At 38.2% G+C, this 17,733-nt stretch overlaps 1 protein-coding gene across 2 annotated transcripts in view; it reads left to right on the top strand.

Moving 5' to 3' along the window:
- The window catches only part of LOC128534281 (chemokine-like protein TAFA-5), a 163,209-nt gene extending 160,196 nt beyond the window's left edge, over positions 1-3,013 (top strand). For both annotated transcript variants that reach the window (XM_053508653.1, XM_053508654.1), the window contains exon 4: positions 676-3,013. In XM_053508653.1, the coding sequence (XP_053364628.1) occupies positions 676-684 (9 nt within the window). In that variant the 3' untranslated portion in view covers positions 685-3,013. The remainder of the gene's footprint in view (positions 1-675) is intronic.
- Positions 3,014-17,733: the final 14,720 nt, after the last annotated feature.

Genomic DNA, 17,733 nt, shown 5'->3' with positions numbered 1-17,733 from the left:
CCTTATCTCACTGGCAGAGGACCAGGCACCATCCAGATGGCATGGAGATTTCTCAGTATTCCCCTTGGTATTAAAACCACTTGACAGTTCAATGAAGTAGCAAACGACAGTTTAATTGACATAAGGCATGAGCTTTATTTGACCTCTGGCATGTAATGAAACAGTGATTTGGCTAAGGCAGTTGCAGCTAAACATTTTCTGTTCATTTGAAAAGGCCCAGATAATTAAAATTGAAAAGTAATAAATCATTATCAAATAATGAAAAACACTATAAGCCGAATATGCTATGTTTAAATTTACTAGAGTCACAATCTATGCCATGTTCATGATGCGTATGACCACTACCGTACCACTATGTTTCTATTATTCAGTATATGTACCATATAAAAGAGCAAAACTTAAGGTACCAGCAACCTCCAGTACTGTTCACAGTATTCCTGCTTGGTTGCATTTTACAACCACTGATTCTCATCAGAGAAAAACGTATGCGTTAAAAATCCATACTGCAGATTGCCAGAAAAGGAGCCAGACGTAATTAAAAACTTATTCATTTCGAAAAGTCTACATTGTATATTTAACTAAATACCTATATTTTTTAATGGAACATCCGGTTGGCAAGTAGATACAGCTGAATGCACTAGTCTAAATTTGTTTCATGTGTTTGTGTGTCTACAGGTCTCCTAACACTGGCCGAAGATCTAATGGTGTAGAGAGCTTCATGTGGACTCTGTAGAAGCCTGACAAGCTCTTTGCACCCGCCCGCCTGCTGTAGATAACTTGCTGTCTGTCATCGGCTCAACATCCGCCTCCAATTGCCTGTCTGTAGCTCCGCTTTGTAAATGGGCAGCGCCCCCTAGTGCCACGGAGGACATACGTCCACACAGCACCTCACACTGAGCACCCGAGAGCCTGCAGGACCGCTGCCTATGAGGGGCCTTGCATTCTTTCAGGCTCACTGGATGTCTAAACCCTTTTCAAGGCCAGATCTGGGGTTCCAACCTGCACGCTCTGCAAATAGGCCTTCTGCTGGAGTCCACCTTTGGCACTCAAACCACATTTACTGACCAAAGAGGAAAAATAACACGCAAACAGCTCAACGGACAATACCTTAACAAACAGAGTTCAGAGAGGCAGGGCTGAGCAAGGCGAAAGACACCAAGCCCTGTTAATAAACACCAATGTCCATCAATTTAAGGCACTGGCATTAAATAATTGATCTGTGCAAATGAACTGATCAAAATGAACTAAATTCCAGTAGTACCTTTAATACTTTGCATACATTTTTTTTTCTTTCTTGAACTGAATCCACTGTATTTTGAAACTGGAAATATAGGCACTGTATACATACATTATGTGTATAAAGAAAATGAGATTTGCATTTTTTCAGTAGCAAACTTTGGGACACTTTGCAATAAGCATGGTTGGTCACAGTTAAAGAGTACAAGCATTGATTCTCATTGGACAAAAAAGTGATCATATGAAAAAAAAAAAATACCATTATTTCAAATTGCCGCAAAAGGAGCCAGAAGTCATTTTGATCGGCCTACGGTTATATATTTAACAGTTTTCTATGTTGTATCTTTGTAGAGAACCTTATTTAACATGAAAAATGTGGTGGGAATGGCGGTGATAGAATGTGGATAATAAGCTGTGTTTCATGCCGGCCTGCAGCAGCCTGCTCATTCTCCTGCAGCAGTAGCAGCTCTCCTTTTACACTCATTTCAAACACACATGACCACATCTTCTATACTAAACGTAGGAATGGAAAGAGGACAGCACACTGAGGGGGGGTGGGGGTGACGAAAAAGAAATGATCGATCACAGAGAACTGAACTTTATATCCCTCTTTAGTATGCGGGGCCATGAAAATCGCTATTTGCTATCGTATTGTAAAGGTGTAGAAAAAAAAACCTGAGTCATTTCTCTATGGATTTTATCTAATTTATTTTTGTGCTTGTGTTTGTTTGCACAGTGCCACCATCAAAGTGCTGACACATACAGAGAGAGTTAAGAGAGTCTTAGAATCATTTACATGAAAATACTTTTTTATTCTGAAATATTTTAAGAATAAATTAAATATGTGAAAGAAGAAATGAGTTGCTAAAATAGAATTTTAATAAGCAGAAGGTTATGTTTGAAGCTGCTGACCTTTGTTCTTTGTGATGGGGGGGGGGGGGTCATTGCAGTGATGTCCACATATGGACCAAGAAGAGCTGGTATGTGTTACTGTGTGTGATGTTCAGAAACACAGCTTGTGATCGAAACACAATGCTTCAAACACCAGACAGAAAAGACTGACGTCAATCGGTGTATGCTGGAAATTGCAATCGTTTTACCCGCAATAATACATACATCATGATTTCTTAGAAGAGTGATGCATAATTTAAAAATGGAAAATTATAACGCAGGATTTAAATAGAATGCATTTCCCTACATTAAGTGACAGGTTTAATTACAGCCAAAAAAATAACACATTTTTCATAGACTTACATTATGCAACTAAAGATGGAACACAGGAACTGTGAAATTTGTTTTGGCAGCCCTGGTGTGTAAGTACATACTGTTGCACAAACACATGAATACGCACGCAGTCATGGCTCACTACATTTACATTAACAGAAGTTAGACACAGTGTGCAGCTCCGAACATTTCGCCCTGATTCATCACCAGCAGCTATAGAACCAGGACATGATGTTAGGTTATATATCTCTGGGGGTCACTTCTCACAATCAGACGAGGATTGCCTGAAGAATGACAAAGCCTGAGGCATATAGACACTATTCTACTGTAAATCTCTGACCTCGATTAAAAGCCTCCAGCCAGAGAAGACCCAGACCAAGCACACACACACGAACCCCTGATACAGGCAGTGAGTAGAAGAAAGCCATTGCCTCGTAATTGTATTTTTCTGCACCTATGTGTGTGTGTGTATGTGTTTCAGGGGGATGGAGCAGGGAGGTATAAGGTTGCCTTTAAAGTATTTGATTTTGTCCAACAATAGGGAAAATATGACAGATTTAGACATTGTCAAATTGAGGGGGAGAAAATAAAAGCTTTTTCTTATGAAAAATGCATCTTTTATTAAGAAAATTAAAAGAGGCAAAGGTTTTCCTTTTGCATCCTGAACGTAGGATTTGGTTTAAACTTCTCACAAGGACGGTAAGACAAAGATGTATGTAAGATGAGGAGGGAAAACAGTGTCATACCGTTCATTTTAAAAAGGATGATGAAATATGCTAAATAAAATCACCACATGATCTATACATTTAAACTAATAACTTGCGTAACTGTAGTAGAAGCGCTGGTGGTGTTCAGAATTTGTCATTTAATTATTTAAGATCTAATCTACCATCAGCCATTCTTGCAATATTAATGACGTGAATATGCTCGGGGGGGAAAAAAAACAACCTTTATGACAGTTCCATTGAAAATGATGGTGACATGATCATGATGGGGGCAAATGATAATGCACCTTATAAAACTCGAACTTTTTTTTTTTTTCCTAAGGTACTAAACTGACTGTCACCTTAATATCCCAGTGTACCTGGGTAGCAGTTTTAAACCACAGTATAATGGGACAAATTCAGGATTCCTGTTTCCCTCATCATAACATCTGGTGGACGATAAAACTAAACGACGGATGCAGGTGTGTGTGACAACTGGAGCAGTTAAATATGAAGGAAACAAAGGGTGATCTCTCTTGAATATTAGTGTAGAGCAATCACAATATAAAGCAATGTTATTTGACAGGTATGTGTTTTATACTAATCAACCACATAATAATTTGTAGCTTGTGTGTGTGTGTGTGTGTGTGTGTGTGTGAGGACCCGTCTCTAGCTCTCTGTCCACTCTGTCTGTGTACTCTGTCTTGGCCACTGAAATCTCTTTTTCTTGCCAACACCAGCTGGAAACTAATGACGCTGTGTTGATCGTGGAATTTCTGGAGATGATGCAAATGAGCCCTTCAGAGGAGAGTGATGCTACTCTGGGCAAATCTCACTATCTGGAGGCCCTGAATATAGAATTTTAGATGATAAATTGCATCCCAATAATCTGTCCTTTCTCTTTGAGTTTCTGGTTTGCTAGAAGACAAGCCTTTTTAGAAATACAGTGTAAAAAAAAAAAAAAAAAACTATTTGGTGTTTTTTTATGTTTTTTTATTTTTTATTATTATACCTACAACAGGTACAAAAGCAAAGCGCCCAAAACTGCAAGCCACTTGTGCACCAAAACGGAACACTAAGTAGGTCGTATGTTAATGATTTTGTGTGGGTAATATTTTCTCCGCGTACTTGTGAGGCAAGTGAGGATACATTGTATGCTCGTGCGTGTGTGTGTCTATTTTTTACCCACATTTGCTGTCTCTTAGGGCGGTTCTGTATTTGTGAACACAGCAGCTGTCTTCATTTCCTTCAGTGCTTGACATTTCTAACAGTGCTGAAGGATCAGCTTGGTGTGTTTGACGTGCTCTAGAGAGAGAGAGAGAGAGAGAGAGATGGAAGGAAAGAAAGGAGAAGCAGAAGTAGAGAAGAAGAGAGAGAGAGAGAGAGACAAAAGAAATAAATGGATAGAGACAGAAAGCGGTAGGAAGGGTGCCAGCCATCCAATATGTTAGTAAAAGTCCAATCAGCCAGTCAGAAATTGTACAATATAATACTAACTAAACTTAAACTAACACTAACTTAAAATAAAATGTGCTTTTAAAATGGAGAGGAGCCATTTTCATAATGCTGTATAATTTGCGTAATATGTTTGACATGTTCAAGATCTACATTACCTGTCAGAAGTTTCAACACACTTTCCACTTATGCTCTGTAAAGCCTTTATAACGGCTCTAATCTGAGGTGCTGGTAATCAGTAAGGCTGAGGTAAGTTTTACCTGGCATGGTCTTTATGAGAGCCAGGTTCATTACCGTGCTTTTTTTTTTGTTTGCTAATACACTTACACAATACTATTCCAGAACAGCGGACATTCATGTTTTAAAATAACAACTGATTGTTGTTGTTACTTAATTACCTAAAGTCATATGTATTACAGAAAGTCCTCAACATACGGACATTCAAGTTACGTATTACCGCAGATACCAACACATCACGGATCAACGAACATTAGTAGATACGAACAAATCACAGAAGTAGCTCACAGTACTGCACAACAACAAAAACACTGCAGTGCTTCAGATACCAATATTTACAATTATATGAAATATTTTCAGTGTGTAATAAAAGTCCGGTATATGTATATATTTGTGCGTGTGGGGTGCAGGAGAAATGAGTCGGCCTCCCAGTTTCGATTAATCAATCACTATAATCAGCACTATAATAGACAATGGATGTCCTGTAAAGCTGTCCTAATGGTAATTATCATAATTTCGGAAAATCCTCAATGATACAGAGTTTAAGACAAAATGGCGTCCTTTCAAGTGTTGTCCTCCCCCAACATCTTCCCAGGCTGGCTTTAAACAAAGTCAGCTGCGTCACAGGGATTTTCCACATAAACCAAAACACCAAATATTTTAATGCTTTACGTTGTATAATTTATGCCAAAGATGTATAAGACTCACTTTGTCAAAAGTACAAACAAATCCAGCCTGACTAATATTTTATTATTACTATTATTATTATTAGTAGTAGTAGGAGAAGGAGGATGAGTGTACTAGTATTATATCTTTTTTCACCTTGCCATTGTTTATTTAATAAAAATTTTATTCATAAAAATTTAATTTGCTCTTTATGCAATGGAAAAATCAAGCACGATTTTTTCATTCCATCAAGAGCAAATAATTGAGATAAGAGCAAAAAATGAGATAATAATTCATCAAAAGCAATGAATGAGATAATAATTTAGATAATCTTACTTCCTCATTATGCCATCTATTTTTCTGAGGTGCCCCACTGCTTTTTTCGCTCCATTGCTCCACAATGTGATGCTGCGTCACCCATGTTTCACAGTTGGGATAGTTAAATTCAATGCCTTATTCTTTATATGCTCATTACTGTATGTCCAAAAAGTTTTTTTCTTAACTGACGAGAGAAAACTTTCCCATTCACCTACCAACTTTACATTTTTTTAAAACAATGGAACTAACTTCGTTCCTAAGTTCTGGTCGTATATCGATTTAGTTTTTTCCATAGGAATACAGCACATGTGAATAGAATTATTAACGTTCCTGTCACTATAAACTATAATTAACTTTTGAACTATAACTTTATTTTGTTTATATAAAAAAGTACGAAAACACTTTAATTATACACAAATAATCCAGCACTAAATATAAATATAAACTGCACATGAGAGAGTGCAAACTTCATTTTTACATGTACTGTTTATGTACCTTTCTCAGCAAGTCTCTCTGATGTGTCAACTATCCAGAGAGATTTGTTTCTTCTGTGCTGCACAAAATAGACACAACGTTATCGTTCGGATGATATTTCTTGGCAAAGGCTTGGACGTCACTCGACTTTGCACAGTTATTTTATCATGTGTGTGATTCGTGTCCGCGGAGTGAGCAAATCTGATGCTGCACTTATTCCTTTGTTCAGCTGATAGCAGCAGCTTGGAATGGTGGTTTCTGGGTCGTGTTCCCAGGTGGAGTTTGTAAACAGGGAATCATTTTAGGCAAATCTTTTGGCCGTAAACCGATTTGGTTGTACTCCATGGCGTTCGTGACCCGAGGTTCAACTGTACCAGTTTTGCTTTGTCTTAGTGCAACAGCCTTTTAGACATTCATCCATATCATGCTATCATTTATTTCTTTTGGCTGTCAGTTGGGGCATCTACTTTGTTCACATATTGTAACCTTAAAACAACTTTAGGTCTATTTCACTCTCTCAGAATTCCAGTAGGTCATTAGTTTAACTATATCACATTAATCGACACTTTAGACGGTCTGGAGAATTAAAAAATAAATAAATTGAAACTTCTGATTGGCCATTTGTTATAATCAGGTGTTAATTGGGAGATTTGATACTCTAAATACTTATAGGAATGCTTTATCAGTTCCTTTGTTGTTATCTTGTTGTTCACGTTGAAACTTTCACAACAAAGTTCCTCACTGGTTCCACTGTATATGTTTTACATGTAAACCTGTAATCCACAGAAATTCTGACAAGGTGGAAAATGGAGGACTGTTGAAGGGGCAGTTATTTAACATTTTGTCATAAATGTCTTGTCTTATTATTGATAACAGGGACATAGTGGGTTACCAAAAATGGGTTACCAACCTTCAGCTGGAAAGTGACACTGGAAACAGGTTACACTTTGAACTTGCACGTGCTACCTAATAATAGATAATCTATTGTGACAGGTATATCTGTTATATTTATGCTTATCCATTCTTGAAAGCAAGTAAGGACAGATCTTTTTTTTTTGGCAAATTAAGTCTTTGGGGTAAACTGTAGGTATTTTACAGATGGATGTGTCAATGTTGTTTCATTCACTTTAATGGCCTCCTACAAATGATAGATATTCTGTCAAGAAGCTGGGTCAGGTGTATTAGCACGACAACACTGAACGATGTAAAACACTTTTGTGACAAGAAGAACCTTTTCTTCACCATTTGATGTGAATTGCTCTGGAGGTCTCATTGACTTTATATTTACAAAGGCTTTATATAGAAATAATTATACAGTAGTACTTGTTAAAAAGCATTTTAATGCAAAGTATTTTAATTGGCTTTAACCTGAACATTTTACCCTGAGCAGTGTACAAGGGTCAAATATTGCTATGCATCCTGCAATACATGCATTAATACTGGATTTTAAAAGAAAGTGCAGAAGAAAATCTATTTAAACAAATGTAATTCATGCAAACTGTTTTAAACTTTCATTGTGCTTTGGATAAAAAAAAAAAGCTAAGTCCACTATCAAACTGATTAATATTAAATGCACTATCTTGATGTCATTTGATTAAGTTCAGTCTAGCTAATCAAGTTAAACTTCTACTTTGTTAACCTTGAGATGGCTGGCAGAGGCAACGAATAAGAAAAAGAGAAACAGGAAAGAAAAAAAAAAGACAGAAAAAAGGTACAGAGACGGTTCTGGTTATGCCTTTAGGTCAGCAATAATCCTCATACAGCCCCATCCCTCAATCATCCCCTTTTACAGCCCAGATAAATTCCCTGCAATCTCAACAGTGCCACTTCCAGCACAAAGTACCATTTACTGTGATGGATCACAGTTAGCTACTAATCCAAATTTCATATTGTAAGTCTTTGTTTACAATATAAATCTAATTAAGTGTGCCTATCACGATCCGAGCAACAGATCAATAAGCAATATGGCTCTTGCAGCTGCTTCTCGCAGAGGATGTCTACTATTGTCAATATTTTCAACCCATAAAACTGTTGGGGTCTCCTTTTTCTCACTCAGCACTCCCAATAATCTGTCAAGGTTAAGACAGGAAGAATCTAAACACTGTCTTTGAAGATGTTATATCAGAAAGAGAAAAACATATGAAAAATGACAAAATAGTATTTTGTGGGTGTTGTACATTTTATAGTTTAGAGAATATTGACGCAGTAGTCCTTGAGCCTTGAGCCTTGAGACCTCACAGATCCAGGATTCCAGTTTGATCCAAAACTTGGGTTACTGTTCTACCTGTGTTTGTGTGGCAAAAACATGCCTGTAGGTGGATTGATGCCTAAAGGGTGAATGAATGAATGTATGCAAAGTGCATTTGGTGAAACGTCATCCTATAGTGTGTTACAACAAATACAACTTCTCTTTCCTCATATTATTGTTCATTGATGATCTACCTCCAGTAAATTCTCAGTGCAACCCGTATTCATGCATCTCACTAAAGGAGGAATCTCACACTTACTCATCACTTTTCACTTTAGATTGGCAGAACCTGGATGGTGTGCCAATCCATCACAGGGCACACATACACACACTCAAATGCTCATTCACTATGGCTGAATTTGGGGAACGCAAATTAGCCTCATCTTTGGACTGTGGAAGAAAACTACCAGGCACTGGAAGAACATGCAAACTCCATACAAACAGATCGAAGGCGGAGATCAAACCTGGACCATGGAGGTGCGAGGTGACAGGGCTAACCACTACATCACAATGCCGGCAGTAAAGGAGAACATGATCGATTGAAACTTTTCAGACGGTGAACATTCTGAAATTCTAGATAAACACATATAAATTATTATTAAAAATGGATTTAAGATTTAAAAAAATGTCTTTATCTAGCACTTACTGTAAAAGAGACACAAATGAGTGATGGCTTAATGCTGACCCAATCTTACTTCTTTCACATGGCCCACATAGTGATGTGGAATAAACTCATCTGTTTCTGGCCACAAGATACAGGCACATCTTAACATTTATCAGACTTAGCCCAGAATTGAAATGCCACACAAGCATAAGACATTGTAGGTGGCATTTGGGTTATTTCTGTCCTAGAATCTGAATGCTATAAAAACATCAAATATAACCTATATGATTGCTACAGTCTAAAAAATATATATATTATATGTGAAAAATTCTCCAGATGTATCTCCTACAGTATGTGACCACTATACAGTACAGTACATATCCACAAATCACACACCATCAAGACATTACACTGAATGTGTGTATCTAAAGATTTTTTAAAACTTTTGTTTACGCACGGCTGTGAAAATCAGCCCATTGTTAGGAGTTCCTCTAATCCGCTACCAAGCTGGAGAGAGCATGTACAAGTTTCTTCATGACACTGCCAGGAGCTTTTAATCATGATGAGAAGACTATAAATGAGAAGCTACGCTTCTTCACCTTCCTAAGCATCACTGTTCTCGCCATCTGTCTTTCTCCATATCTTTGTCTCTGAAAGAAACAAGAAGAAAAGAGCTTCCACTCATGCTCGTAATCAAGGCATGATGTGTTGAGTTTAGGCCGCTCTAATCCACACAAAACCCAGCAGCTGGGAACCATGGCCAGCCCATTTGAGCTCTAAATGAGAGAAATGGCTGGCCTGTGCCAGCTCCCTTAAAAACTCATTTACATCCTGTCAGGTCTCATTATGTAGCCGGACGATGAGAGAGGACAGAATCGGGTCGGAATGCAGGCCTCTGTTCAACTCGACCCTGCAAGCTGACCGCCTCCTTGCATCAGACTTTCTTTTTCCCCTTCAGCTAATTCTTGTTTCACTCTTTCATTATTTCCTCCTTCTGCTCTGTTGCTTCCTTCCTCATTGCCAGTTGGTGATAATCAGGAATGCCCAAAATCTCATTTTTACACTTTTATATAATTATCTAGTGCTAAGAGCATCAGAGGAGGATTAGAGGCGCTAAATGCTGAGCCTTGGAGAAAAAAAAATATGTGAAGATTTTTTTTTTTTTTTGCATAATCATGTGGGGTGATAAAGAGAAGGTAGGCCAGAGACAGAGTAGAGATAGACAGGGAGAGAAGGCTGTACAGTAAACTCACTTTAACTCTTTTTTTTGGCAGATGCCAAATTATTTAAGGTCAATTTGAAAGGAAAATCTAATACACATGAGTACTTTCAGAGGGTACTCTCAAACTGCTTCTCATAAAACTATCACAATTTGAAATATTCATGATAAAATGCACTCCAGAGGTTAGTGGTTCCAGAGCACTATTACCAACAACAACAACAACAAAACCTGCCAGGAAACCATTATCACATTGTTTAAACCACAGGTTTCATCTTTGTTATGTTTCCTAGCAGAGCATGAGGTGATTCGGAATTTAAATAACACGCTCTTGCAGGGCCACACAATCATTACACCTTAATTTCAGACCCATGCATTGTAAAGCCAAATTACCATGTCTGTTTTCTCCGATGAACAATTGCCTCACTTCTGCACAACGGCGAGCAGATAAAAATGCCTGCAAATAATACGCTAATGAGCGATCTAAATTAAATACCTATGTTTTGATTGTAAACTGCTGCTTTTCCTACAGTAATTATGAGTAAGTAATTAAGGGCTGCTGTTAGCAATGTAAACAGCCCTCAGGTTTACCTCTGACAGGGCTGGTAGAAATGGTCGGCCCACATCTGCGTGCCATGCAAAGCCTCTGCAACCAATGCATTCGCTCCTATTACAGCTAATTGCCCCTGTTAGCACTTATGTACTACACACATTCTATTTGTATAACTCGGGCCAAACTGTATGGGTAGTAGTGATCTCCCTGAGGCGACAAAGAACTTTGCAGTGCTTCTCTGTTCAGGTGTCAGGGGTGACATCTGTCGGGACGTGGCACAAACATTGCCTAATGAATTTTTAATAAACATGATCGTGATCGGGCAGCCTCCCTGTGAGAATGGCATGGTTGGGGCATTGCCGTGATTTGTACTGTAGACTCACCTTGGAGACTTCAACATGTTAAGTGCACGCAGCAGGGAAGGCTCTTGTACCACGTCGGGGACCAAATGATGTTGCGAACATTTTAATCAAATCCTGTCCGTTCATTAGTCTAACATTACGCATTGCACAGTTGGGATGAGTAGTCAAGCAGCCCCTGGGGAGAGGATTTTTCGATAAAGTCACAACTCCTCTGGGAGTGGCAGCCTTTCCATACATTTAAATGGTCTGGTTAGATTCATACTGTCTGCGCTCATTTATTCAAAGCAACCTTGCCGCAGCATCCTGATATGTTTTATAGCATCTTCATCCTTGACACGTGAGTGGTAGCAAAATGCTGACAAAAGTAAAGATTAATAAAATTTCTTAATATTCAAAAGTTGATATATGAAATGTAAAACTGACAGGGTCATTCTCAAAAGTAGTAACTTTTTTCTAAAACAATGCTTATTTAAAAATAGCGGTTTATATAGGATATCAGGTTTGTTTATTTAAAGTCCTGAAAACAGAAAAATTATAAATTTCAATATATATTTAATTAAAAATTAAATATATATTAAGGCATGATATAAAATAAATTGTGACACTGACATTTTCAGCAGCACTGAAAAGCTTTTACACATTGCTACCAGCGCAGATATACACAGATATAGACAGATATAGCGTTTCCTCTGAGTACTCCGGTTTCCTCCCAGAGTCTAAAGACCTGCATATTAGGCTAATTGACGTTCCCACATTTTCCGTAGTGTGTGTGTGTATGTGTGTGTGATGGATTGGCACCCTGTCCAGGGTGTACCCCGCCTCATGCCTCAGCCTCAAGTTTCCTCGGATAGGCCCCAGACCCCCTGTGACCCCTAGGATAAAGCGGTTTCCCAGTAACATATGAGAGTTTATATAAATAATAATAATAAAAAAAAACAACTACACAGATCAGCCATAAAAATTAAAACCAGTAGTTAACATTATAAACAACTAAGTTTTGGCTTCCCTTTGCGCTATCAGAGTCAAGGCCTTAGGGGGTGTTAGTGGTCGATCCTTTGGATGCTGTTGGTTGTGGGGTGAAGCTCCCTTGGATCAGACCTGTTTGTCTGGTGGGTCTCATGGGTACTGGGATCTGGGTAGTTTAGAGGCTATAGATCAGCAGTAGTTGATGATCAGTGTTGTTCAGTTCACCTGTCTGTGGTGATAATATTATGGCTGATTGGTGTATAAGTTTATAAGAAATTGTGCATGGACTCATGCAGTGTACATGGCCCACTTATGCAATCAAACTGGCCGCCTAAATCCAATTAAAGGTCAGGATTATATTATCCACTGCGTTGCTGACACATGATTGCCTAATTGGGTAATTGCATGAATGGACAGGTGTACAGCTGTTTTGATTGAATGGGTTAGTGAGGTTAGTTTAGCATCGTAATACATACTTTTTCATTCGACCTTTATTCAACTTCATTTGAAATGTTAAGAGTTTGCAAGATTTACTGATACTGAATAATGTTGGGCAATAATATAGAAAGATAGAAAGTTCAGCAATTAAAGTGTGAACACTTTCTAATTTGTCCTGAGACTTTCTGTGAAATGCAGTTGAAAAGAATAAGCCTCAAGAAATGAATGTTCTTTATAAAGACTTTGGTGGATTGTTTTAATGCGACCTGAGATTTGAGATGTGTATAACAATGACAGTGTTTCTTTGTCCTGCCTCAAGCTGAACAGGGTGAATAAATTTCAGTTCTCCCCCTCAACCATGATGGCTTTTTACCAAGGACTAGAAGAGCTTTCAGCATGTCAAGGGAGTCATCTCTCATTTCACTGTATAGTCGGGTCCTCTCTAAAACAGGCTCTCTTCAACACTTCCCCTTAAGGGACAATTACTCTATTAATACACCCCAGTTATTCCTATTACCCACACAAGCTATATCTTCAATAGCACTTTTTTTTTTTTTTGCTTTGTATTCATGTATGCCATTCAGGGTATTTCTGATTAAGGCACTATAAGAAGAGTGGGGTCTCCATTACCATGCAGAGGAGCAGATTCTTGAGCTGGAATGGGGTTTATGTAACCTGCCCTTCAGGTAGAGCACCTGGTTCAGTCATTAATCATGTCCTAGTCCTCTAGTGAGGACCACAGTGGTGCCCAGCACATCCCACAAGCTAGTGCAGAACACCGAGCTGCAAAGGTCCAACCTGAAAGACCTCTATTTCCGGGATTCCTCAGAGATGCAGTATAGAGAACTAGGTGCCATATTGCCCCGTAAGAGTCCTTCTGCAGCTTTTGCCAACTGTTAGACTGAAACTCAACATACAGTAGATAAAAAGCAAGATACGTTCCAGAGAAAGTAGAAAGAGGCCAGTGCTACACCAAGGAGTGCTGGTCTGACATAGATGATGGGACCATCCACAGGGAGATCAGGAGATCTTCTCAGACTTGTTTAAAGCTGTCTGAAGCATCTGAGAAGCAATCCTGACATTCCCAGGGCTCCTTGCACTTTGTTAATAGAGGAGTGCTGAAGTGATTATCACACTAACAGGTTATCGGATGCAGGGAAATTCTCACCGGGCTAAGGTAGGATGTGTCCACCTCAGGAAAATCATGGCTCTGAGACCCGCAGGTTCAATTCACACCACACATCACTGTGACATGTTAAGAATTGCTCTCCAAGCTAGAATAAATGTCCTTTAGAAAAGTTTATTTCAAAGTCTTTTTATTTATTTATTTATTTAAATTGCTAAAAATACAGGAAAACTCTAAATACAAATCGGAAGCAAAAAAAAAAAAAAAAAAAAAGATTCCCACTAGATTTAATTAAAATCTATGATGTAAGTTTGTTCTAAATATATAGAAATGAGATGTAGATGTCAGAAACAGTCAAACCACTTTGCAGTATTCACTCTGAAATGGCAGCAAGACGAGGTAAATAATTGTGACACTGACATTTTCAGCAGCACTGCAAAGCTTGTTCACATTGCTACAGTACATAGACTCCAGTACTGTCTCCTTCTCTAACCTGTGTGTAGGATTTAGATCTGTGGTTACTAATTCAGCAAGCTTTTAAATACAGTATTTTTCCCCTATAATATTGCTATTTTTTTCTCTTAAAAGTATTGTATTAACATAAGTAACATCATCTCATCAGAACTGATGAGATGATGCCCTTCTGTAGGGCAGTGATTGTTCTGAGCCAATTTGAATAGTTTATTCAAATAGCAAATTCAAATAGATCAAATAGACCATTGGGCCACTCATCCATCCATCCATTCATCCATCCATCCATCCATCCATGTATGTGTGCGCATAGGCTATATACTGTATGGTATGCATATCCAGGATGGATGGATAGATCCAGGAACCTCTGTAGTCCAAATAGAGACTATGGAGGCCAATGGTGATCATTGTATTTATTCTCACATTTACGACCATGGTAGGACCTCCGGTCAAAATTTACACACATTTACACACTATGGGCATTTTGGGAAAGTCAGTAGGATAATATGCATGTATTTGGACAGTGGGAGAAAACCCAGCAAGCATGAGAAAAACATGCAAACTCCACGCACACAGACTCCAGAGGCTGGAATCTTACCCAGACCCTGGAGGTGCAAGGTGACCGCGCTAACCTCTAAGCCACTGTGCCTGTGCCATTATACAGTATATATATATATATATATATATATATATATATATATATATATATATATATAGATGCTCAGTCTCCAACTACTTTAAGAAATATTGCTGCGACACAAGCGATGCATATGACAAGACAGCAGCAGCTTAGATCAAACTTTGTCTGCCATCCCCACTGACTAACACAAACTCCAATCATTAGGCTCAAAGCCTGGGTAACCTTTGCGTGAGGTAGGCCCCCTGTGACATACCAGGACGGTGAGCTAAGCAGCAGTCATGTTTAATCTCTTTCCATCTTCTCTAATCTGCCATGTTATTGACAAGGGAGATATCCCTACATAATGAATTAATTACAAAAACAATGAGGCTGAGAAGAAGAGGAGAGATCGGCTCTAAGGCAAATGGGACAAAAGCTCTGAGTTTTTCTTTGCATAGTCATATTATTGTCAACAATATGTTCTTGTTTAGTTGGGATATAAGATGAACGGCATGTGCTAGCTTTAACTGATCAGATCTTATGGTGTATGATTCTAATGCAAAAAAAAAGCTGAAATTGAATTCTGGCCTCATGGTTCATGGTGAAACATCCATCTTATAATGATTTATCTAGAGGTTGTAGGGCTCAAATTTTCACTCACAGGCATCCATGTTTAATCCCCTCTAATCCCCCAAAACAATGGGCTTTGCTCCTCTTGGAGTGGGCAAGATTTTATCAGCTCCTTAGGGGGATCAGAGATGTGATATCCTACCAACATCATGATGATGACAAGTTAGCGAATCCCACACGAGGAAAGTCCTATGATAATGCCATCATTATGGCATCATTATGTACCTTCAAAGTTGTGTCAAACAGGTAGTGAGATAATTGGATTAAAGTCTGGAAAATATAGTTTTGTTCTTATCCAATATGAACTTTTGAATGCACAATTATATAAACATTATTTTCTGACTTTGATTTTGCCAATTTCTTTTCCACTTGCACATAAGGTTTTGTTCTGAATTGAATTGGCTCTGAATTTAATTTTTTCAATACTGAGCCACAATATGTTTCACGGTAATATTTATGGGGGAAAAAATCTGAGAAATAACTTTATAATGCTGAAGAGATTATTAGCTGTACAAAATTCATGCACTATGTTTACTGTTTACATGCAGTAGGCAGATGTTCAAACAGATGTTATTTGACACACCTTTGAAGTTTTTGTGTATTTTTTTATGTTTCTTATGACCTTCAACAATCTTATCCTTGGATTATGGCAAAACATTGACAGAATAAAACCAAACTTTGGTCATGTAATTTCTGTTAGTTATCCCGAGCCATAGTAGAACATGATCATTTTCAAGTTTGCTCTCACTTGGTCATTGAAAGTACACTTCCCTGAGCCATAAGCAGCTTGTTTTATTTCAGTATGAGGTATTTGAATATTATTGATAAAGAATTTGGCTTCTCTGATATTATTTACTATTTCCAGCTCTTTTTCAATGCACTGTGCATTGTAATTTTACTCCTGTGGGTAATTAAAACTGAATAGAGGAGTCTCTATACTGAAACAATTACATTTAAGAGAAATCTGTCATAAACAAAAGATTAAAGTCACTGAACATAAGTAACACAATAAATGATAATTGAGATAGTTGCCTCAAAAGACCCTTTCTTATTCCAACATGACTGTGCCCCAGTGCACAGCAAGGACTATGAAGACATGGTTTGGAGAACTGGAATGGAGATTGCGAGCCAGGCCTTCTCGTCCTACATTAGTGCCTGAGCTCATAAATGCTCCACAAAATTAATGGGCATGGATTTCCACAGAAACACTTTAAAATCTTAAAAATCCAACAAAAGTGGAAGGTGGTATAGCTTTCAAAGGGGGGGACCAATTCCTTATTAAAGTATATGTATTTTGATACAATCTAATTGCTGGCTTGGCCAAATATCTTTGTTCATATAGTGTAGGAGGTAGAAGGTTCTGAGAACAAGGTGTAAGCATGAGTCATTCATTTGTACTTTAAATACTCTAGTTTACAGTATGTAGGGCCTTTTTATAGGATTAAAGGTACCATTTCATGAAAATACTTTCAGCATCCTTTAAGAGACCCATAAACTCCGGTTGAAACCCAGGAATTGTCTTAATTGGTTTTGAACGAGTTTAGTATCCGGAATCAACCTGAGAGATTCAGCTGTCAAGTCCTTGTAAAAGGAAAAGAAACAAAACACCAGCAGCAGTTAATTTCCTCTTGTTCACTCAATGCAAAGCTGGACGTGAGGAGGTCACACACACATGGCACAGGTTAATGATCGATTTTGGTGTGCTGTAAACACAACCCACTTACTCACACAGCTACCCGAGTAGACTGCAGCCCAGTCACTCCATTTTCAATAAGTTAGAATGTGAACATGTATTAGAGCCTTGCCATACTGTATGATTCAGCTGATGTTGTTGTTTTTATTTATTAAAATAAAAAAAGCATTTTTTTTATTTTAAAACTGTAGCTGCTGTTACGCAACATGCAAGCAATATAGAGAAACAGTGTGGGGAAAATCACTGCCAAGTCCCTGCTAGGACTGCTCTTTAGAAAACAACATTATCAAGGCATTAATGGCTGTGATGACTTTTCTGCTCATTTGGTTCAGGGTCTTTGTGGGAGGTCAGGACTGGTGTTTATCCCCTCAGCAATAACCCTGTCTTCTAATGGAGCATGCCCAGAAAAAAAAGGCCCCAGCGGGCAACACTTCATGGGCCATGGACTCTTTAGGCAGCTAAATGGTCAACAAATAACATATCTATCCTC

The sequence above is a fragment of the Clarias gariepinus genome, chromosome 12 (assembly GCF_024256425.1).
Source record: "Clarias gariepinus isolate MV-2021 ecotype Netherlands chromosome 12, CGAR_prim_01v2, whole genome shotgun sequence".
NCBI classification, from domain to species: domain Eukaryota; kingdom Metazoa; phylum Chordata; class Actinopteri; order Siluriformes; family Clariidae; genus Clarias; species Clarias gariepinus.
This window is presented reverse-complemented; position numbering and strand designations above follow the sequence as displayed.